This window comes from Typopeltis vanoorti, chromosome 14, assembly GCF_054136105.1.
Source record: "Typopeltis vanoorti isolate ZY-2024b chromosome 14, IOZ_Tvanoo_1.0, whole genome shotgun sequence".
Lineage (NCBI taxonomy): Eukaryota > Metazoa > Arthropoda > Arachnida > Uropygi > Thelyphonidae > Typopeltis > Typopeltis vanoorti.
The window spans coordinates 11388253-11406851 of NC_143562.1; the positions used below are offsets into that span (position 1 = coordinate 11388253).

At 35.9% G+C, this 18599-nt stretch overlaps 1 protein-coding gene and 1 long non-coding RNA gene across 2 annotated transcripts in view; one reads left to right on the plus strand and one right to left on the minus strand.

Annotated features, from left to right (window-relative positions):
• Nucleotides 1-18599, plus strand: part of LOC150099216 (uncharacterized) — a 132015-nt gene that overhangs the window by 41616 nt on the left and 71800 nt on the right. The gene's annotated exons all lie outside the window — the stretch shown is intronic.
• On the minus strand, nt 3880-17010 carry LOC150099218 (protein argonaute-2-like). The gene is made up of 2 exons (XM_090403412.1): nt 16822-17010; nt 3880-7652 (listed from the first exon to the last, which is right to left on the minus strand). The coding sequence occupies exons 1-2, from the start codon at nt 16865-16867 to the stop codon at nt 4501-4503; spliced, it is 3198 nt and encodes a 1065-aa protein (XP_090259538.1). The 5' UTR covers nt 16868-17010; the 3' UTR covers nt 3880-4500.

Below are 18599 nucleotides of genomic sequence, written 5' to 3' on the forward strand. Positions count from 1 at the left end.
TTCCAAATTCCCGTTCGTAAATTGAGTCTGTGTTTTGGAATTCTCCTTTATGCATTTATTTTTGATAATAATAATAATAATAATAATAATAATAATAAGTGTTTATTATACAATTTCAAAATATTTACGAGAAAAAGTATACACCACCATTCATCATCTATCCTTTCATAAAGAATTTTAAGAACCGGCTCGCCCGACTTAAAAACATTAACAACCGGCTCGCTAAATTTGAAAAATTTTAACAACCGGCTCGCACGAGCGTGTCCCAACACACCACTGCTCCACACACACCAACCATCCATCTCATTGATGGTCAACCTCTTCCTCGTTTCCCAGGAACTTTACCTTCTATTACTTTTTTTCAGAAGTCATCCTTTCCATATGTCCAAAGTATTTGAACTTTCTTCTTTCAATATCCTTAAGGAGCCTTAAACTTCTGCTGATTTCTTCTAACATCCATCTGTGTGTCTGCCTTTCAGAGAGAAGTGTCTGCCTATGAGAGAAGGCAGATTCGCACTGCGAATCTGCCTTCTCTCATAGGTATTGGCTTCACAAAGAAGGAAAAAAAGAAAGAAAGAGGGAAAAAGAAGGGGAGGAACCATACTACAGATAATATAACAGATTTATATTACATGAAGTAAGGCATGGTCCAGCATCAGGTATCTCGGGTTTGTTCACTCCCGTACTCACCAAAGTGAGTCCTTCAGGGGTAAGATTTCTCTTTTGCTCACCTGAATTCAGTTGTATATTTGCTCACCTGAATTCAGTTGTAATGAGGATCAAGAAACACGACAAGCGATACAAAAAAGCTATACTGCTGCGAATATCATGTGACGCCATCTGTTGTATCCACGAATCTTTCTCAGAACTATATAATATGATAATATAGTTCTAATAATCATACTAATATCATGTTACTGAAGCAAGCCTACAAACAATTGTTTTTCACTCTAGATGACTTGCCCCTTCTTAAAATATACACTAAAAGCCCTCTTTCAATTATGACCAGTGCCCCTTTATATACGATTACATTCCTGTGTTCATACGGTGTTTTTAGAAACATGACTCTCCCAAGAATCAACCGATGTGGAGTCTTCGCGAACTGTTTGCGACGTCTCTGCATTTCTTTGTATTTTCATGTTTTACTGTAAATTATAAATTGTTTATAACTGTTATTTTAACGAATTGTTCTTAATAATGGGAGATAAAATTCGATGTAAGGGTGCTGTTGTTTCTGGTGAATAGAAGAGGTGTAAAACTATTATATTACATACTAAGATTTGAATTATTAAATTTCTTGACAATGGTGTAATGCATACTGAAAGAGGCCGTACGCTAAACTTGCCTCGCACTGCTGTTAGAAGTCATCATCATCATCATCATCATCATCATCATACGTATCAAGGATTTAGGCCTAGTATGGCCTGTTCCGGCCTTAGAAGTCATCGTTGAATCGTTTAAGAGGACGTCCTGGTTTTCTTTTTCCTAATGGCTTGTATTTTAAGGCTTGTTTTGGTAATCTTTCTGTTTTCATTCTTTGAACGTGTTCCATCCATTTATGTTTATATTTTTAAATTTTTTCTATTACTGGTTCTTGGTTTAATTCTTTCATAATATCTTCGTTTCTTTTGTGATCAAATAGGGTATACTTTGCAGTTTTTCTCATAAACTTCATTTCTGCTGTTGTTAATCTTTTTTTGTCTTTTTGTTTTATTGTCCAGATTTCGCTTCCATACATTAAGACCGGTAGGGCTAATGTATTGTATACTTTTAGCCTGGTTTGTTTTTGAACAAGGTTTGGTTTAAATATAGAGTTAATTACTCCTGTTATTTTTAAATATTTTGCAATTTTTATGTTTATATCTTTTTGATTTTCATAAGTGATCATACATCCTAGGTAGTTAAATGAATTCACCTCTTCTAAGATCTTGTTAACTAATACTGTTTTAGTTCTTGCTGGATCTTTTCCTTTAAAGGCCATAGTTTTTGATTTTTCCGTTGATATTATCATACCATAATCTTTGGATATCTCATTTATATTTAAAATAGCTTTCTGTAAGTTATCTTCAGAATTTGTAATTATTATTTAGTCGTCTGCAAAGAGGAGAGTGTTTAACTTAACTGTAGGTGAAAGTTTAATTCCTTGATGTAAATTTTTACTCCATTTTATTATTATTTCATTTAAGTAGATATTAAAGAGTTGCTGAGAGGGGACATCCCTGTCGGACCCCTTGGTTTATCTCTCTTGTATATGATAGCTCGTGATTTAATCTTATTTGTATTTGATTATTGCTGTTAGAAGTTGATCTTTTAAAAACAAATTCCTTGAAAGCAAACTGATACACTAGTTAATAAAATAGTTATTAACTGTTTCATTAACTAAACGTAGCAATCCTATTGCCGAAATGAAAGAAAAAATCATAAAAAAAAATCAACTAACGCCTTTTATTCCCTAATAGGGAGTAGGCGAGGCTTTTACACCCTATCTAGCTTTTGGAGACTGAGTGGGCAGTTCGATCTCCACCGGTAGCCAATCAGAGATAGCTGGCCCGTGTCTATCACTAATTATAGCAGCCGCCGATGACAAACAAGTGCTGCCATCTCTTGGTACCTAACCCTAACAAGATATGTCACTCTCTGAAATAATGTGGGTACTACGGTCGATTTTCTTGAATAAAGAAAAAATATATAATTATATATATTATAATATATAATATATATATATAATGTATATAATATATATATATATATATATATATATATATATATATATATATATATATATATATATATATATATATATATATATATATATATATATATATATATATATATATATATATATATATATATATATATATATATATATATATAATGGCCTAAATTGATGGCCAAATTCGTGGACTTCAGTTAAACAAAGCTATTCAGAATAATTTTTACGGTTGCGAAACATTTGCAAATCGAAACAAATCTGACTAAACAATTGCTTTATTTACATCATTTATGCACGTGTATGACTGTCTAGAATCGTTATTAAATGATTACATACATCTACAAGTGAAGGGCAATCCAGTGTTCTCTATCGAATACATCAGCCTAAATCACATTACACCTATTTTAATCTTATTTTTCAAATTAAACCCGGAGGAATATGGTGCTTAATTCTTATTCCAGTACATCATGTTTTGTGGGATGAAAAACCTGTCTATCCGGGACAGAACAATCTCCACCCCCCCCACTTTCCTATGAAACTGACTAACTCAGCTTTAGGTGATAAGCCTTGATAAAGGTTCTTCGAGTCTTAGGCAGGATCGGATCAGAATCCAGTTCATTACGTCCAAAGGACATCGCTGACACCGACGGAGGATCGTTAATTTCAATATTAACCAAATAAATAAATAAATCTAGTGCCTTTTAATCCCAAAGAAAGTACGCGCCATTTCTTTAGTGCTGATTTGTTGGCCACCCTTGAGTAATAGTGAACTAAAACAATCAACTGATGAGAGCTTTTGGGGTCGAGACTATGGCAGGCAAATGTCACTATCTTGTTGCACTAAACCAAAACATATTTACGAAATTTTATATAAACGTATATGCTTAACTTATGTACATTTTTCTTAAAATTATTTTTATATCTTGGATATTAAACAACTGATTGCCTACAGGAAAAAGTCTACTTGCTTGATCCAAAGGTCGACCAACTCAGGAAGTGGAAAGGCTTAGTTCTTATCGTCCACAACCAAATTGAAACTAGTTGTAGAGTACAAGATTCTTTAACTCACACTGCAGTTGTTGTGCTCTATTCTCTATTCGTATAATGACCGAATTCTGATGTTAATAAGATAATAACATGACCGTTGTTAGTATTCTGAATGTCAATGAAAGTTGTCATATATTTTATTATTATTATAGTTTCAGATACAAAAGCAAATTTTCATAAAATGATAGTCATCCGAATACCAAAATTATACCCCGATTAAATAGTAAAAAAAAATAAAGTGCACTTCGACAAACTGCTCATGTTTACAATCACTTTGCATTCTCAGAACTCATCAGTTTGGTAATTTTTTCAATACACAAAATGAAATAATTCCTTAAATACCTCAATGGATCCTGTCAGGCAAGAAAGATTAGAAATTTCATAAAAAATATGTGAGAGGCTGAGAAATCTTCAGTCATCTTTGTCCAGGATTAGTGGAGATGTACTTCTATGTAATCGGTCAGATTGGTTAAAGATGTATCCATCCACCGAGTGAAATCGCATCTTGTTTAAAAAAAGAGAATGCTGTCCTTTAAGTAGTGCTACTAGAATTTTTATAAAAAATTCAAGCGTACAAAAACTCAGTGAAACATGGAAGAGAAAGCAGAAATGCATAGAACACAACGGATCTGTCCCATTTACCACTCACCAATTTAGCATAATTCTAGATATATAACCTTCTTACTGGGGAATAATGCATATTACAAGACAATAGTATACAGTATTGTTATTATAAATTCCTATATAGAAAACATTGAATCCTGGATTTTCTCGGAGGGCTTTATTACTTGATTCATGGTTTCCATATCCATTTTACCATATTCCTCAGCAGTTCTTTTGCCGTATTCATTCATGACATGCTTTCTTGCTCGATAAGCTGCCCAATGGGCATAATAAACTGGCGCAGGGATAGGTACACTCCGTGTACACGGAGCATACAGATGGCAAAGATGGTAGGTCAATTTCTGTAGTTGATCTGCAGTGAAGTCGCTGTCATCCCAAAGCACTACATAATGCGTGGGTCTGCTGGTGCCAATAATTCCTGCATGGCTCACTAAGTAAAACTCAAAGAAAATTCTTCGTGTTATTTCCTTATCTACCGTAGTTCCTGGTACCACATTTTTATTTTTTTTGTTCGTATCTTCGTATGTGGGTTTAAATCGTACCCGATGTCTCTTTTGAACCACAATAAAAGTGATTGGAGGCTTATATATCTCTCCCTTAACTTCCCGACATGCATTTCTAATTGCTAATACTTCTTTCTCCAAGACTTCATCGAACTGGCCGTCGCTTACACCATCCCGATAGAATATAATCTTTACTGGATATTTACCATTCTTTAAATAATAGGCGTTCAACAGGTCCTTCACCAGATTTTTCATGTCTTTAATGACTTCCTGTGATTTCTTTTCCTCCTTTGAATGGCTTTGAGCAGTTACCCTCGATGGATATTGAAAGTACGCGGTGTCTACACTTCCAACCACTGCAGCAATGGAATGTCGAAATTCCCCGCCTTGAGGAGGATGGCACACGTCTGCGCCCATGATCATCACTGGGTCTTTAAGTATGTCTGGTTTGGCGTCTCCAATTTTGGTGTTAATACATCCAAGTTTTGCATTAATCTGGATGCAAACATTTGCTAATATTTGATCTTTTCGGTCTGCCCTGTACAATATAGTCTCCACAGTGGAACGTTTAATACATTGCGTTACAAGTCCAATGTCTTTACCTTCAGAAATCCGTTTTATCTCATCGTAATAGTCCCCATTGCTTGGTAAAACTATTAGCGCTAATTCTATTTCTTTATTTAGTGCATGAATTATTCTTTGAATATCAATTTGATGATCGAAATGTTGGGCAATCTTTATAGGCTTTTTGAAAGTTATGCCAACTTTTAAAGCAGATCGAAAGAGTTCAATGGCGAATTTTTCTAACTCACTCTCAGAGAACTCACCATCAAATCCTAATACACACCAGTAGTTGACTGTAACACCTTTCAGTACCTTTGTGTCCCTCATTTGCCAAGCTCCTAAATAAGGAACAATATTGTTGTTCGTTCCAGAATAACAAAGATTTGGTGCAGAAATGATCCTTCCTTCTATACGAAGTAGATTCGGATCAATCGTTATGCCAAATTCACGTAAATATGGATCCCTATCAAAATTCCTTTCTTTTACAATATTCATAATTTTTCGAAATCTTTCATCTGGAGATTCACCTGCTTTTTTAACCACTTTCGACTGTTCGTCTTTGTTTAGCGTGTTACAGGGTTGTTCTATGAGGTCACAGACTTCCAGCGGTTGATAATTTGTACTTTTTGGATTCCCTACATGAAGACATGGAAGATTTGGATACCGAAGCTTCATTTTATATTTTTCTAAAAAATATTGCTGTACGGAAAGTGACCTATTTTGCTCTTCAATCTTAAACGTACGTTCCTTGGCGCTTTCTCGAGTTACACTATTTACTCTGTATCTTCGTTTTGGACCTAAATGTGTTATGTTCACTTTAAGGCCTTTTAGCTCTTTGGTTAACTCAAGTATTTCTTTATCGAGGAGTCTTCCTCTCCTCGTCAAATCTATGTTGAGAAACTGAATGATAAAATTGATAATCGACTGTTTCTTGTAAACAGGGATGGCACTTCTGTCCAGAGATAGAAGAGGCTTCCAACCGACGTGAACACTTTGACAGAAGCCAAATTTCAGTTCTTTAATGTTATTTAAATGAAAATGTCCAGGATGCTCTTCTGAATAAAACGAACGACCAACTGGAACATAGGCCAGTGCTGGATGATTTTTAAAGATGATTTCGAGAGCCGCTACCGATTCTGCAGGGTATTCGGACAATTTACCTTTAAAGAAATAGTGAAGTGGATCGAAGCTGATGACGCAATCACCAGTTTCTGGTTTGACAACTGGTTGGATAGTGATTACATATTCTTTTCCCTCAAATATATGGTTGACTGTCTGTTTTGATTTCAGTGGGATGGTTTTTCTGGTGAGAATATTCTTCATTCCATCATAAACCGGAATGCAATCCTTAAAGATATTTTTGTATTTCTTAACAAGGTCATTCACCAGGTGCCTGCTTTCTTGTGTCTCCAAACAACGCAATCTCTTTCCTAGAATTTGTCGTGCTACTTGATCCTTTCGGAGTATCTCAATATCATAATGATAAACTGATCCATCTGGAATTGTAATGGCAAATAAATTCACAAGTAACTGGATTTTTTTTCCAAGTTTACCATAATCGGCCTTTGCATATGCGCTTGCAAATTGCTTTGGTGCCAGTCGAAAATCGGTTCTAATTTCTTCACGAGAGTGAACAGATTCCAACGGTTTACTTTCAAAGCCTGATTTCGTGGATTCTTCTTTTGATGCTTTTCGTTGATTGGAACTCTTCACTTGCTTTGATATCGCTCCAGTTGATCTGCCAGTAATTCTAACACCTTCGGATATGGCTTCTTCAGCCTTTTGGGTTTGGACTTGTTTTTCGACTCCTGGAATTTTTACCTGTTGAGAATTCCATTTTGAATCCGATTTCTCTGTATCTTCCGATGGAAACTCTCTATGAGAAGCTACTGATGTAAATGTCGTTTTGGATGTCGACTTTCTCTGAGCACCCAATGGAAAAGCAGGTTCCTTGGCTTCCTCGATAGCAATCCCTGAAACTTGAGTTGCGACTTCAGCTATCTCTTCAGTTTGTCTTTTGTCAGGCTTCTGTTTTTTACGAGAAGCAATGCTTGCCCAAGATGATGGTGGTGGTCTGCTTTCTTCTTGTTGTGGTGCCACAGAGTCCAAAGTTGATGGTTGAAGCGGTAAAGTATCTCGGGTTGAATAGGTTTCCGCAGACGATGTAGCTGAAGGATGTTCAGATGCCACTTGAGCCTTTTCTGAAAGAATAAGAACAAGCGAATAAAATTTAAATAATTTTAAAGGATATAAAAATTGTTGAAAAGTTAGCACTGATTTTAAGGCTCATTTAATTAACGCCAGTTTCAATTTTTTGTTTATAATTACTGATAAAATTCTAATGATGAAATTATAATTTGAGCAAAATAGAACTATTTAAAAAAATAGATAATCCATTACGTATCTCGTGCGTGCTGTATATACGTATAAAGTTAATATTGAACTATATAAATGCATTAGTTTGATTAAACATTTATTTACTGGAAATGATAACTGTAAAAGAAGCCATACTACCAGCCAAAGAAGACACAATATACAGATTATATTAATGCTTTATTAGCATTTCCTATAGATCTCATGCCCTACACCAAGGTAGTTACACATTACCTCTGTAATGATCTATGCCACTTCTATCCACAGTCGAACTTAAAAGTATCCAAGCTCTGGAAGCTAACAGGATCGTAGGATTTATATATATATATATATATATATATATATAAATCCGCGGTTGAGCTTAAAACCAATCTAACCTAAATAAATTCCGATCTTTTCCTCTCAAAGATATGAAAATCGTAATTTTAAAGCCGCTTTTGGAGAGAAAGCAAAACTAGCATCCAACATTTATAGCGGATTCCATCCACTTCGTTTTTGGTGTCTGCAAATTATGAGAAAATGGTTCATTGTACCCCCTAGTGATATTTGTGTTAAAAAGACGAAAATATTGAAAGCATTCAACTGTTCATTTTATTCTTTTATGGTACTAACTGTTTATTGCCATTAATACTACAAACACGAATTTTAAATAACCCTTAATCTTACATATAAACCAGAGAAATAAGTATTGGAATCACTCAGCACTTTTTTTTTTTTTTTAAAGAATTAAGCGTAATTATGTAAAACTATTTTCCACCACAATTGACACTGAGACCGTGCAGTTGAACAGGACTCCGCGCTTGGTGCAGAACATAAGTATGAAATGCATAAATTCGGTTGTATTAAATTGGGTTTCTGTCTGTGTGCTTTACAAAGCAAATGCGCAGGTATTTTGAAATTAGGAGTTTTGTGCGATGAGGGTTACTGTCATCAGGGTGGTAACGTGACGCAACAAGAAATAACAAGTGCTCAGACTGCCATCGGCGTCTCCAGCTGCTTGTCTAGACAAACACTGCTTCATATTCGTATAGAGTGGTTGGAAAGAAGTCAACAGACACTTCCCATGGGCAAGGTGCACGTGTTTGTAGGCTGTGTAAATTGAAGGAATATGATGCTCCCAGTCAGTGTAGCTAGGTCCGGGTGAATTGGCTGTGAAAAGGGTACTGACGGAGTTTGAAAGGGGCGTTATGATAGAACTCATTTGCAGGCTTATCAGTTCGACACATTGTTGACAAATTGGGCCGTTCCACGTCAGTAATCATTGATACCATACCGAGATGGAAGCGCAGAGAGTCCACTGCAAGCACTGCCTGCAGTGGACGACTCCCCTTCCCGTACACACACTCACCGAACTTGACTGTAGGGGATTCAGTGGCGCATCCAGGATTTAATCTTGGGGGCGGGGGATTGAACGGATAAAAATATTTTTAATACAATGAATTTGCATTAAAAATATTTTTATCCGTTCAACTAAAATTCGTTAAATTTCATTCATTCAATAACATTCATTACGTAATTATAAAAATCTATTTAAAGAATAAAATCCAGTTTTCTTTTCTTTTTACAAAGCTCTTGAATTATTTCAGTCGTGGTTACATTAATCTCTCTCTCTCTGTGTGTGTATATATATATATATATATATATATATATATAGCAAAGCCAGTCCGTTCAATCGTGATTGTGTCATGGTAGATCTTAAAAAGGTTTTTTAAAGGCGTAAGTTAGAAAATGATCTTTCACTGACGCATGTTGTTACCGGAAGCGTTGCAGATATTTATAACAAGTTATAGATGTTAGGATATATCATTTTGTCACACTTTGAAACTGCATCAACGGCACTTTTGCATGGAGCTATTGCAAACGGTTTTTCAAATTTCTTATACCACAACTTGGATTCGGCGTTCAAAATTGCTGGATTTGTGTAAGGCAAATCACCGGCATAAAATTCACACAATTGACGAAAATCTTCCATTGCACGTGCTGTTGGAGCATCTTTTCCATTGGTAGAAGAAAAAAAATATATTTCAAAATGTTGCGGTGCCGAGTGAAACGTTCATTCAGTTGAGTCAATATTTGGTCAATAAATGGATGAAATAGTTCTCCTGAAATACCCTTCTACAAAATCGGCTGGAACATTGGACTTAATGTTTGTTTTTGATGAAGTCCTTGGATTTTTAATGTCAATATTAAAATTATTGGCCTTTATACATGCTTCATCGTAAATATCTTTAAATGAAGAATCTGGTGCTTCACGAACGGTAATTGAGCCACATCATCATCAACTTTTTTGAGCCATAATATCATCAACAAAATTTAGGGCAATTAAGAGGTCACGATCAGATTTTTGCATTATTTTAGACAATGGTAAGGTGCACGCAAATATTTTTTGCAAGCTAAATAAAGATATTATATATCTTAAAAGATATTAATATTATAATATTATAAACAACAAGGACGTCCTGTCTTTTAGGGGTATTGAAGAAATTGTGTACCTTTTCAATTATGCCAATGCAATTTCTTATTTGTCACAGATATAGCATTTCCAAGTGTCAAATTCAAACTATGTGATACACAATGAACATATAAAGCTTGTCGATATTATTATTATATAACATCTCTAGGTAGTCCAAAGACATATCGAGGAAGGGTACCTACTCTACAACTCTTCGTCTTCACCAATCACAACTACAATCATCATCATCATCATCTACACCAATGTTGTCTACCGCCGACCACTACCATTTAGTATTATCACAGACAATCACACGAGTTCGAATCCCACGGCGGGATTCGAACTCGCAGCCTTTTGGCTGGAGAGTCAGCCAGCCAGGCTGAATATATAAATAAAAATTTAAATTTTGTGGACAAAAATTAAAACAAAGTTTTAATTTTTATTAAACAAACAAATAAAATGATATAATTATGTTACTATTTACTTTTAATGAGATGGATGAGTTTCTCGACCTTGCAGAGTTGCTGGATATCTGGCTCAATATTGGTCAACTTCAGTCGAAGATCGGTACACACACTAAGACGAATTCTGTATTTTGTTTTTATTTATTTGAAGGAGCGAAGAAAATCGTTTCTCGCAAAGATAGGTTGTAGAAAACTGCATGACGATTTTCAACTTCTTCAAATAATTCGGGAAATTCACTTTTCATTGAAAGCGAGATCCAGAATCGATCCAAACCAAGATCACGGAATTGCATTTTAAGCCCACTATCACTTGAAAGCTCAATTAACTGCTCTTTTTTCGATAACGAAAGGTCGTTCTCGTGACTGCAAGCCTGAAATGGATCGTGAAATCAGAAATTTCTTATAAAAAGTTATTCAGAAAATGTTTCCAAATTCTGTTTCAAAATTTTGAGGTGGACATTTCCAAGTGGTTAAATTCTAAACTAATAAGTTTCTGGGCCCTATACAAAATAACCAATTGTATTTATCTTTGAATGCGATCCACGGGTCGAGTGTCCAGCAAGTGAGCAAATCTTTCCTTTCGTTAAGCATATTAATATTATCGCTAAGCGTATTAATATTAAAAGTTGGTCTCCATTGACAACAGGATAACAACGTTCCGCGCTTGATTTCTCATAAATGCCCTACAACAGGAAATATCACACAAATGCACCACTGAGTATATTTTCACTTCTGCCACTAGAGGTCTCTCTCTCTCCACCACCTTAAGAATGACAACAGCTCAAGTGCCTGTAAATTTAACAAACTTCTACAAAGATGCCCTTCGACAATGGAAGAAGCTAAACCTCCAGCACACAGTGAAGACAGCATTCCTACCTGAAATCCTCATGGAACCCATCTTTCACAACACGATGGTAAGAAGCCCGATCACTCAGAAAGAATTTTTATTTCCTCCATGGAGCTGGCGAAACGTGAGGATCTTGGGTGACATTCTTTCTCCAAGCCTCACCTGGCGCTTTCCAAATTCGCTCGAAAACCTAGAATATGGGAATGAGTCTGAGCAGATAGACACCGTAAAGGCCTCGTTTCAAGCCGCTATGCCTGATAGCATAACAGAAGTGGGGCTTAGCCCTCCAAATTCAGAAGTTTTGGCGCCTATCTTTCTGATAAAAACCAATAACTCATGGGAGAAACTTACACCCAGCAACACCAACAAGATCTACAGCACACTAACACAACAGTCGAACCAAAGCACTTTGTTGGAAAATCCTGCATCATCTGATCAAACACTATTTTAATGGGATCTACCATATCGCACAAGAGCCATCAAACCTGACGCTGATATTCAGTGGAGAATGTGGCATAATATATTACCCACTCCTACTATATTACGAAAATTTAACTCAAACGTCTCAGATAACTGCCTCTTCTGCTACCAATTAGGAACGGTCCGGCATATCTACTTGGAATGCCCAGTCAACACTAAATTAATCAGTTTGACTCGGGAAACGGCAGCTCTTACCTGTGGTAATCTTCATACAGAAGAGGAATATTTCAATCTCGTCCATGTGGAGTCAAATAACCATTCATTCTGCAATTACCTTTTCATCACCGCAAAAGCGGTAATATACAACTTCTACCTCAGACATACAAGACCAGACAGCACAGCAACTTCACAGAGAGAGGCAACTGACCAACTCACTGCAGCCTTCCAACAAAAGGTGAGATGTCGGATCCTACACGAGCATCACCACCATAGGCAAAACAACACCTTAGATCTTTTCCACCAAGAATGGAATCCACGGAATCAACTCCTGGCTGAGCAGGGCGACTGCATTATAATCCACTTTCCAGCATAGAAGTGACACCTTTACCCCCCCCCCAAAAAAAGAAAGGGGGAAGAAAGAAGGATTGTTGTGCTTAACAGTGCGAAAGTTAATCAGCTGGCACTCTCATGTTAATAGATAATATTGTGCAATAGTAACTTCTATGTTCTTCACATTTATGTTCATATGTTAAAATAAGATCTTATGTTATCATGTTAAAATAACTCTTAATGGCTGTAATTTATTTTTTAAAAAAAATGTAATTAGCCTTATAAGTGACTTCGATGTAACATACCTCAACAAGAGTATGAGCATGTAACCTCTCTGTCTGACTGCAGAGAACCAAAAACCGGTTAATCCTGTATATAAGATTGTTATGTTTACAATAAAAAAAAAATTAAAAAAAAAGAGTATTAATATTATCGCATTGCAACTGATGGGAATCTGTGTTTCTGTGGATTCTTTACAGATCTCTTTCTCTTCAGAAACCACAAACTGTCATTACAAACTCGTTTTGTATTTTCGCTGTCATCCGAGCTATTTTTCCGTTTAAAGAAGGTGCCAAAGTACTTATCCATAATTGAAATACCGTACTTACGCGCATATAACTCTCACCCCTGATTTTACTTTTCGAAAATAAGAAATTAAAAAGTTTCGCATATACCTCGCAAATGAAAAAAAGCTGAAACACGTTCAGAGCAGGGCGATAGTAACTTGCTCCCGCGGTAAACAACAAGCCCTCCCCAATAGCCACTATATTGCAGAGGCAAGAAAAACAAGTACTTTTATTATGCCAGTGAATAAGGTATGAGGAGTCTGCGTAATATATTTCTCAACAAATAGTGCAATCAGACACAACTGGGATAAAAACGACACTAATTAGTAAATCACATGTCCCCTCATACAGAAACTATGCTGTATATATGGACTCAAGCAAAACCACATGTTGTACCGGCAAACACAGTATCTAACTAAAAACTATTGTTATTAAGTAGATTGTGTGAGGTCGCTCGGCAGCAAAGTGTTAAAATTCGTAGACGTGTTAAAACTAATATGTTGTTATGGCAGTTTCACATATTATTGTAATTCGGATGAAGAGAGTTAACATCTCAACTCAATTGCCAGCTTGCTTTTCGCGCGATTTCCTAAAAATAAATAAATACTGGAGTTAACTCACAACACATTTTGTCTAAGTATTACTTAGCACTTCTGAAGATATATTAAGCCATGGTTGAAGGAGGAAAACCTTCAACAATAAAAATCAATAAACAACAAGCAATTGGTTGAAATGTGGTCATGTGGACAACACATGTTCACTTCAAATCTGACAAAAACAGCAAGGGAAGGTGGAAGCAATAAAACCATATTGTTTTTCACTTCACCCCTCTTTTATTACTCGCCATTCTGCCCCTACAAATTAAAATAGTGGCAGAATGGTCATTTCACGAACATTCTGCCGCTATTTTTTTTTTAAAGTATTCATTTTATTTTGTTTGGATAATTAAAATATATAGATTTATTTGGTTAATTTAAGCCTGTGAACCACCTGTCCCATCGTCGCGGACCATAGGTTGAGAAACACTGCTATAGGGTTCTCTCACCTTATGTGACCCCTAATTCATAACTAGTATAGAAATAGAAGACATGACACAACATAAATAAAAAATGAATTTTAATCAAAAAAAAAAAAAGAAAATATCTGCCCCACCTCACCTAAAGAGGTCTATTCAATCATTAAGAAGCTTAAAAACAAAAAAGCCTCTGGTCCAGACGAAATTACCAACAAAACAATTAAAGCCCTTCCACACAAAGCTGTCATGCATTTAGTAGCATTATTAATGCAATTCTGAGATTTAATTATTTCCCCTCAAGAAGGAAACAAGCCGATATTTTCCTTATTCTCAAGCCTGGTAAGGCACCTCAGATGCCACAGAGCTATAGACCCATCAGTCTTCTATCATGCCTAGGAAAAATAGCAGAAAGAGTCATTCTCAACCGACTTACTGAGGAGGTAAATAAAAATAACATAATTCCGAAAGAACAATTTGTTTTCCGTACTGGACATAGCACTACACAGCAAATTCACAGACTGACCGAGTTCATCACTACAGGCTTTAACTGGAAACAGCACACAGGAGCTATCTTTCTAGATGTTGCAAAAGCTTTCGATACGGTCTGGCACAAAGGTCTCATCTACAAATTAATTGCAGCCAGCATCCCTCTTTATCTTACCAAAATTATTAACTCCTTTCTATAGGACCGAAAAATTCAGGTTAAGTTGCGTGGAATTAGATCCTCACTGAAAAAAATCACTGCTGGTGTCCCTCAAGGCTCGCTGCTCTCACCGCTGCTTTTTAACATCTTTGTTTCTGATGTTCCTAGCACATCACTAACCACTATAGCTAGTCATGCGGATGATATGGCTATTCTTAGCAGATCTCTCAGGCCTAATATAGCTACTCAGCGATTACAAACTGCAGCAACAAATTTAGAAGACTGGTTCAAAAAATGGAGAATATCTGTAAATGCCGATAAAAGCACTGCCATTCTATTCACAAGAAGACAAGCATCTCATGTTGGAGAAGTTAAACTTTTTAACACAGCCATCCCATGGAGATCTAGCACCAAATATCTGGGCATTCAACTTGATAACCGCTTAAACTTTAACTCCCACATAGTTTATGCATGCAAAAAAGCAAACTCTGCAATTGTACAACTCTATTCTCTCCTCAATAGAAGAAGTCAAGTCAGCACTGATAACAAACTACGGATCTACAAAACAATTATCAGACCATCGTTAACTTACGGATCGCTGGCCTGGGGTCACATTTCCCCCACTAACATCAAAAAGCTACAAGTTATACAAAACAAGTGCCTCCGTATGATCTTCAACGCTCTGTGGTTTGTCAGAAATACTCTCTTACATCGAGATGCCGATATTCCAGATATTCCCACTTTCCTCCATAACAGTGCTGCTGCTTATTTTGCCAAAGCAGCTGTTCATCCAAATCAACTCATTCGAGAGTCATCTAATTATGACGAACATGACAGGTGGAAACATAAGCGCCCGAAAGCTGCTTTGCTTATCGATTCTGGTACCTCCATACAACCCTAAATAGGGTGAGCCAGGTGCTCGCTAACACTTAATACATAACTATTTCATACCGATTAAGGGATCGAAGATCGATTAAGATCCATCAAGCCATATCAGGTTATCACGAAGTGCTTATATAGTTACATTTGAAATTGGGAATTCGTGCATTAAATATGCCTGTGATCGTTCTTCTATATATATATATATATATATATATTTTTTATAATATAAAATGATAATTAAAATAAAGTGATATTACATCCCATTTTGTTAGCCAATAGCCAGCACTATTCACTCTATTTTGTTCCTCATAGACATTTTTTTCAGCCTTATATATAGTTTCTGTAGATGTTATCAGCAAAATACATGCCTCCCTCACAGTATATCCTGTGAATACTACAGATTTAAAACATGCATCGCTCACCTAAGCCAAAAAATATTCTTTGATGTCTGCTGAGTTCAACAGAATGGTTTTTCATTTACCATTCAGTCTATTCATACATGGCAATTCAAGATAAGTATCTTTTCGGATGATGGAATTATTCGGTAAGGATAATTAAAATGCTTTCACTATGAACCCAACGATTGCAGTGCAATTACTCACGAGTGGAGTGCGCAGTGTATGGAGTTGAGAATGAAAATATATTCACGTAATATTCAGCGAGAGGGCGTCGTGCACGAAATGAGAATCGAATGCGATTCTTATTTCTACCTTACTTATGTTATGGTAGTTTAATTTAACTACGTTCCTTTATTTCTTATATCTACTTGCAGTTTCTCTGTGGATAAACGAACATTCATTTCAGAATCGGCGCCATTATCCCCTCCTCCTCTAGAGCTGTGCGTCACTTCCGTCTTTTTCCCTTCCGGCGCGTCGCTTCTAGTTGTGGGTGGAGACGAGATACCGGCTCACGCAGGTACGCATTCGCTGCGGTTTCCCGTACACTCCCATGTTAACCGAAACACTTTTAAAATGGGAAATAGTCCGATCTTTGAAACGGAATCTTCCAAAATGTTCTGATGAGCCCCAAATTTTTGAGTAACGATAAAAAAAAAAAAAGTGGTAAATCCAACCGGCGAAATGAGCGGAAACAAATACAGATACGACATGCAGTTCTCTCGATGCAATACATGAGTTAAAATAGTAATGACGAAACTTACCGGATCCTTTTTTATTCGAGGGCTTCTTCTTATGCTTTTTTCCCATTGTTATTGCACTTCAGGAACTTATTAATTAATTTTACAGTACGAAATGTTGATATTTCAAATAATAATGAAAAAATACTTCCAAGAACAAGACAAATACTGCGCACTACTACTCAAACTCCAGGACATGACAGTGAAACCGAAACTAAAATTGATTGGCTGTAGGAAAGCCTCCAGATGCCATGAGGTCACGTGTCTACTGCGAGCAGAGTGTCAGGAAGTCACGTGTCTTCTGTGAGAAGGGTGTATGTTGATTGCTTCAACAAAGTTTCGATTCGAAAACAAACGCCAGCAGACGACGTAAAAGTAGTTTGCCGGAGTGTGAAAGTTTGTTGATGAAAGAACGTCAGCCATCAAGTAATATTTGGATATTTATTTATAATTTTTTCAACTAATTTACATGCATAAACTACAGAATTGGTTGGTTGATAAACTTAATTTAATCGTTAGGAAACGATTCATAACTGCATAATTAAATAAATAGTAAAATAATATCAAATCATTATTATTGGAAACAGTATTATTCTGTTATTAAGCAGTACTTTTTAGATAATAATTAATCTTAATGAGCTTTACTGTAAAATTACGTATAGTTAGCAGTGCAAATATCACTCACTGCACATGTAATGTTTTCTTGAAATTCAAGGCCGTTACGACTATGCTATGTTTTAATGTGCGTCTATAAATACTCTAGAAAATGAATAAAACCAGTTTTAATAACAATAATAATGATTCTATCTATTTATTATTAAATTAACGAGGTTTGCTCGTGAATTCAAAATGGCGGAAAAGCAACTTACTCCACCTTTATCACGAGTTGCTTCAGACCTGAAAATACTTCAGGCGCGGCATTAACTTACCTGCTTGTTTGCTTACTTGGGAAAAAGGATTAAAACCAAGTTTATAAAATTGTTTGATATCTTAATATATATATATATGAATTTTACCTAACTTTCTATATATATATATATATGTTAAAAATACCAAGCAATTTTAAACCTGGTTTTACTCCATTTCCCAAGTAAGCAAACAGACAAACAAGTCAAGTTTGCGCCTGCAAGTGATGCAAGTCAAGTTGATCCTACAGGTAGTACAAGACCAAGGCAACTCGTGGTAAAGGTGGAATAAGCTCTGATCACTAATCTTAATATTTATACTTAATGCCAAAACACATCTCCAAGAAGGGGATGTATGATGTTTTGTATTAAAGGCAAGGGGGCCACTACCCAGAACGGTTTCGACCTTTATTGAGGTCTCATCAGTGGGAGCTAGGCTAGAAATACCAATATTTTAGTAATACAGTATTTTTATAAGTATTTTTCCAGAACAAGTTACCATAAGGTATTTTAACCTGGTATTTTTAACATTTATTATACCCAAGGTAAAATACTTTCTACACACATATATATATATATATATATATAGAAAGTTTTTTACCTTGGGTATGTTATATATTAAAGATACCAAGCAAATTTAAATAAAACTTGGTTTTAATCCATTTCCCAAGTAAGTCAAGTTTGCACCTGCACGTAGTGCAAGTCTGAGACAACTCATGGTAGTGCCACTCTAGGCAACTTATGGTAAAGGCAACTAAGGAAAGTGATCAGATCTTAATCCACCTTTACCACGAGTTGCCTCAGACTTGCACTACGTGCAGGCGCAAACTTGACTTACTTGGGAAATAGGATTAAAAACCAAGTTTATATAAAATTACTTGGTATCTTCAATACACA

Coding starts and splice junctions, on each gene's coding strand:
- LOC150099218 (XM_090403412.1), bottom strand. CDS start 16,867: ATGGGAAAAAAGCATAAGAAGAAGCCCTCGAATAAAAAAGGATCCG. Junction 7,653..16,821: donor CTCGAATAAAAAAGGATCCG/GTAAGTTTCGTC, acceptor TTATTCTTTCAG/AAAAGGCTCAAGTGGCATCT.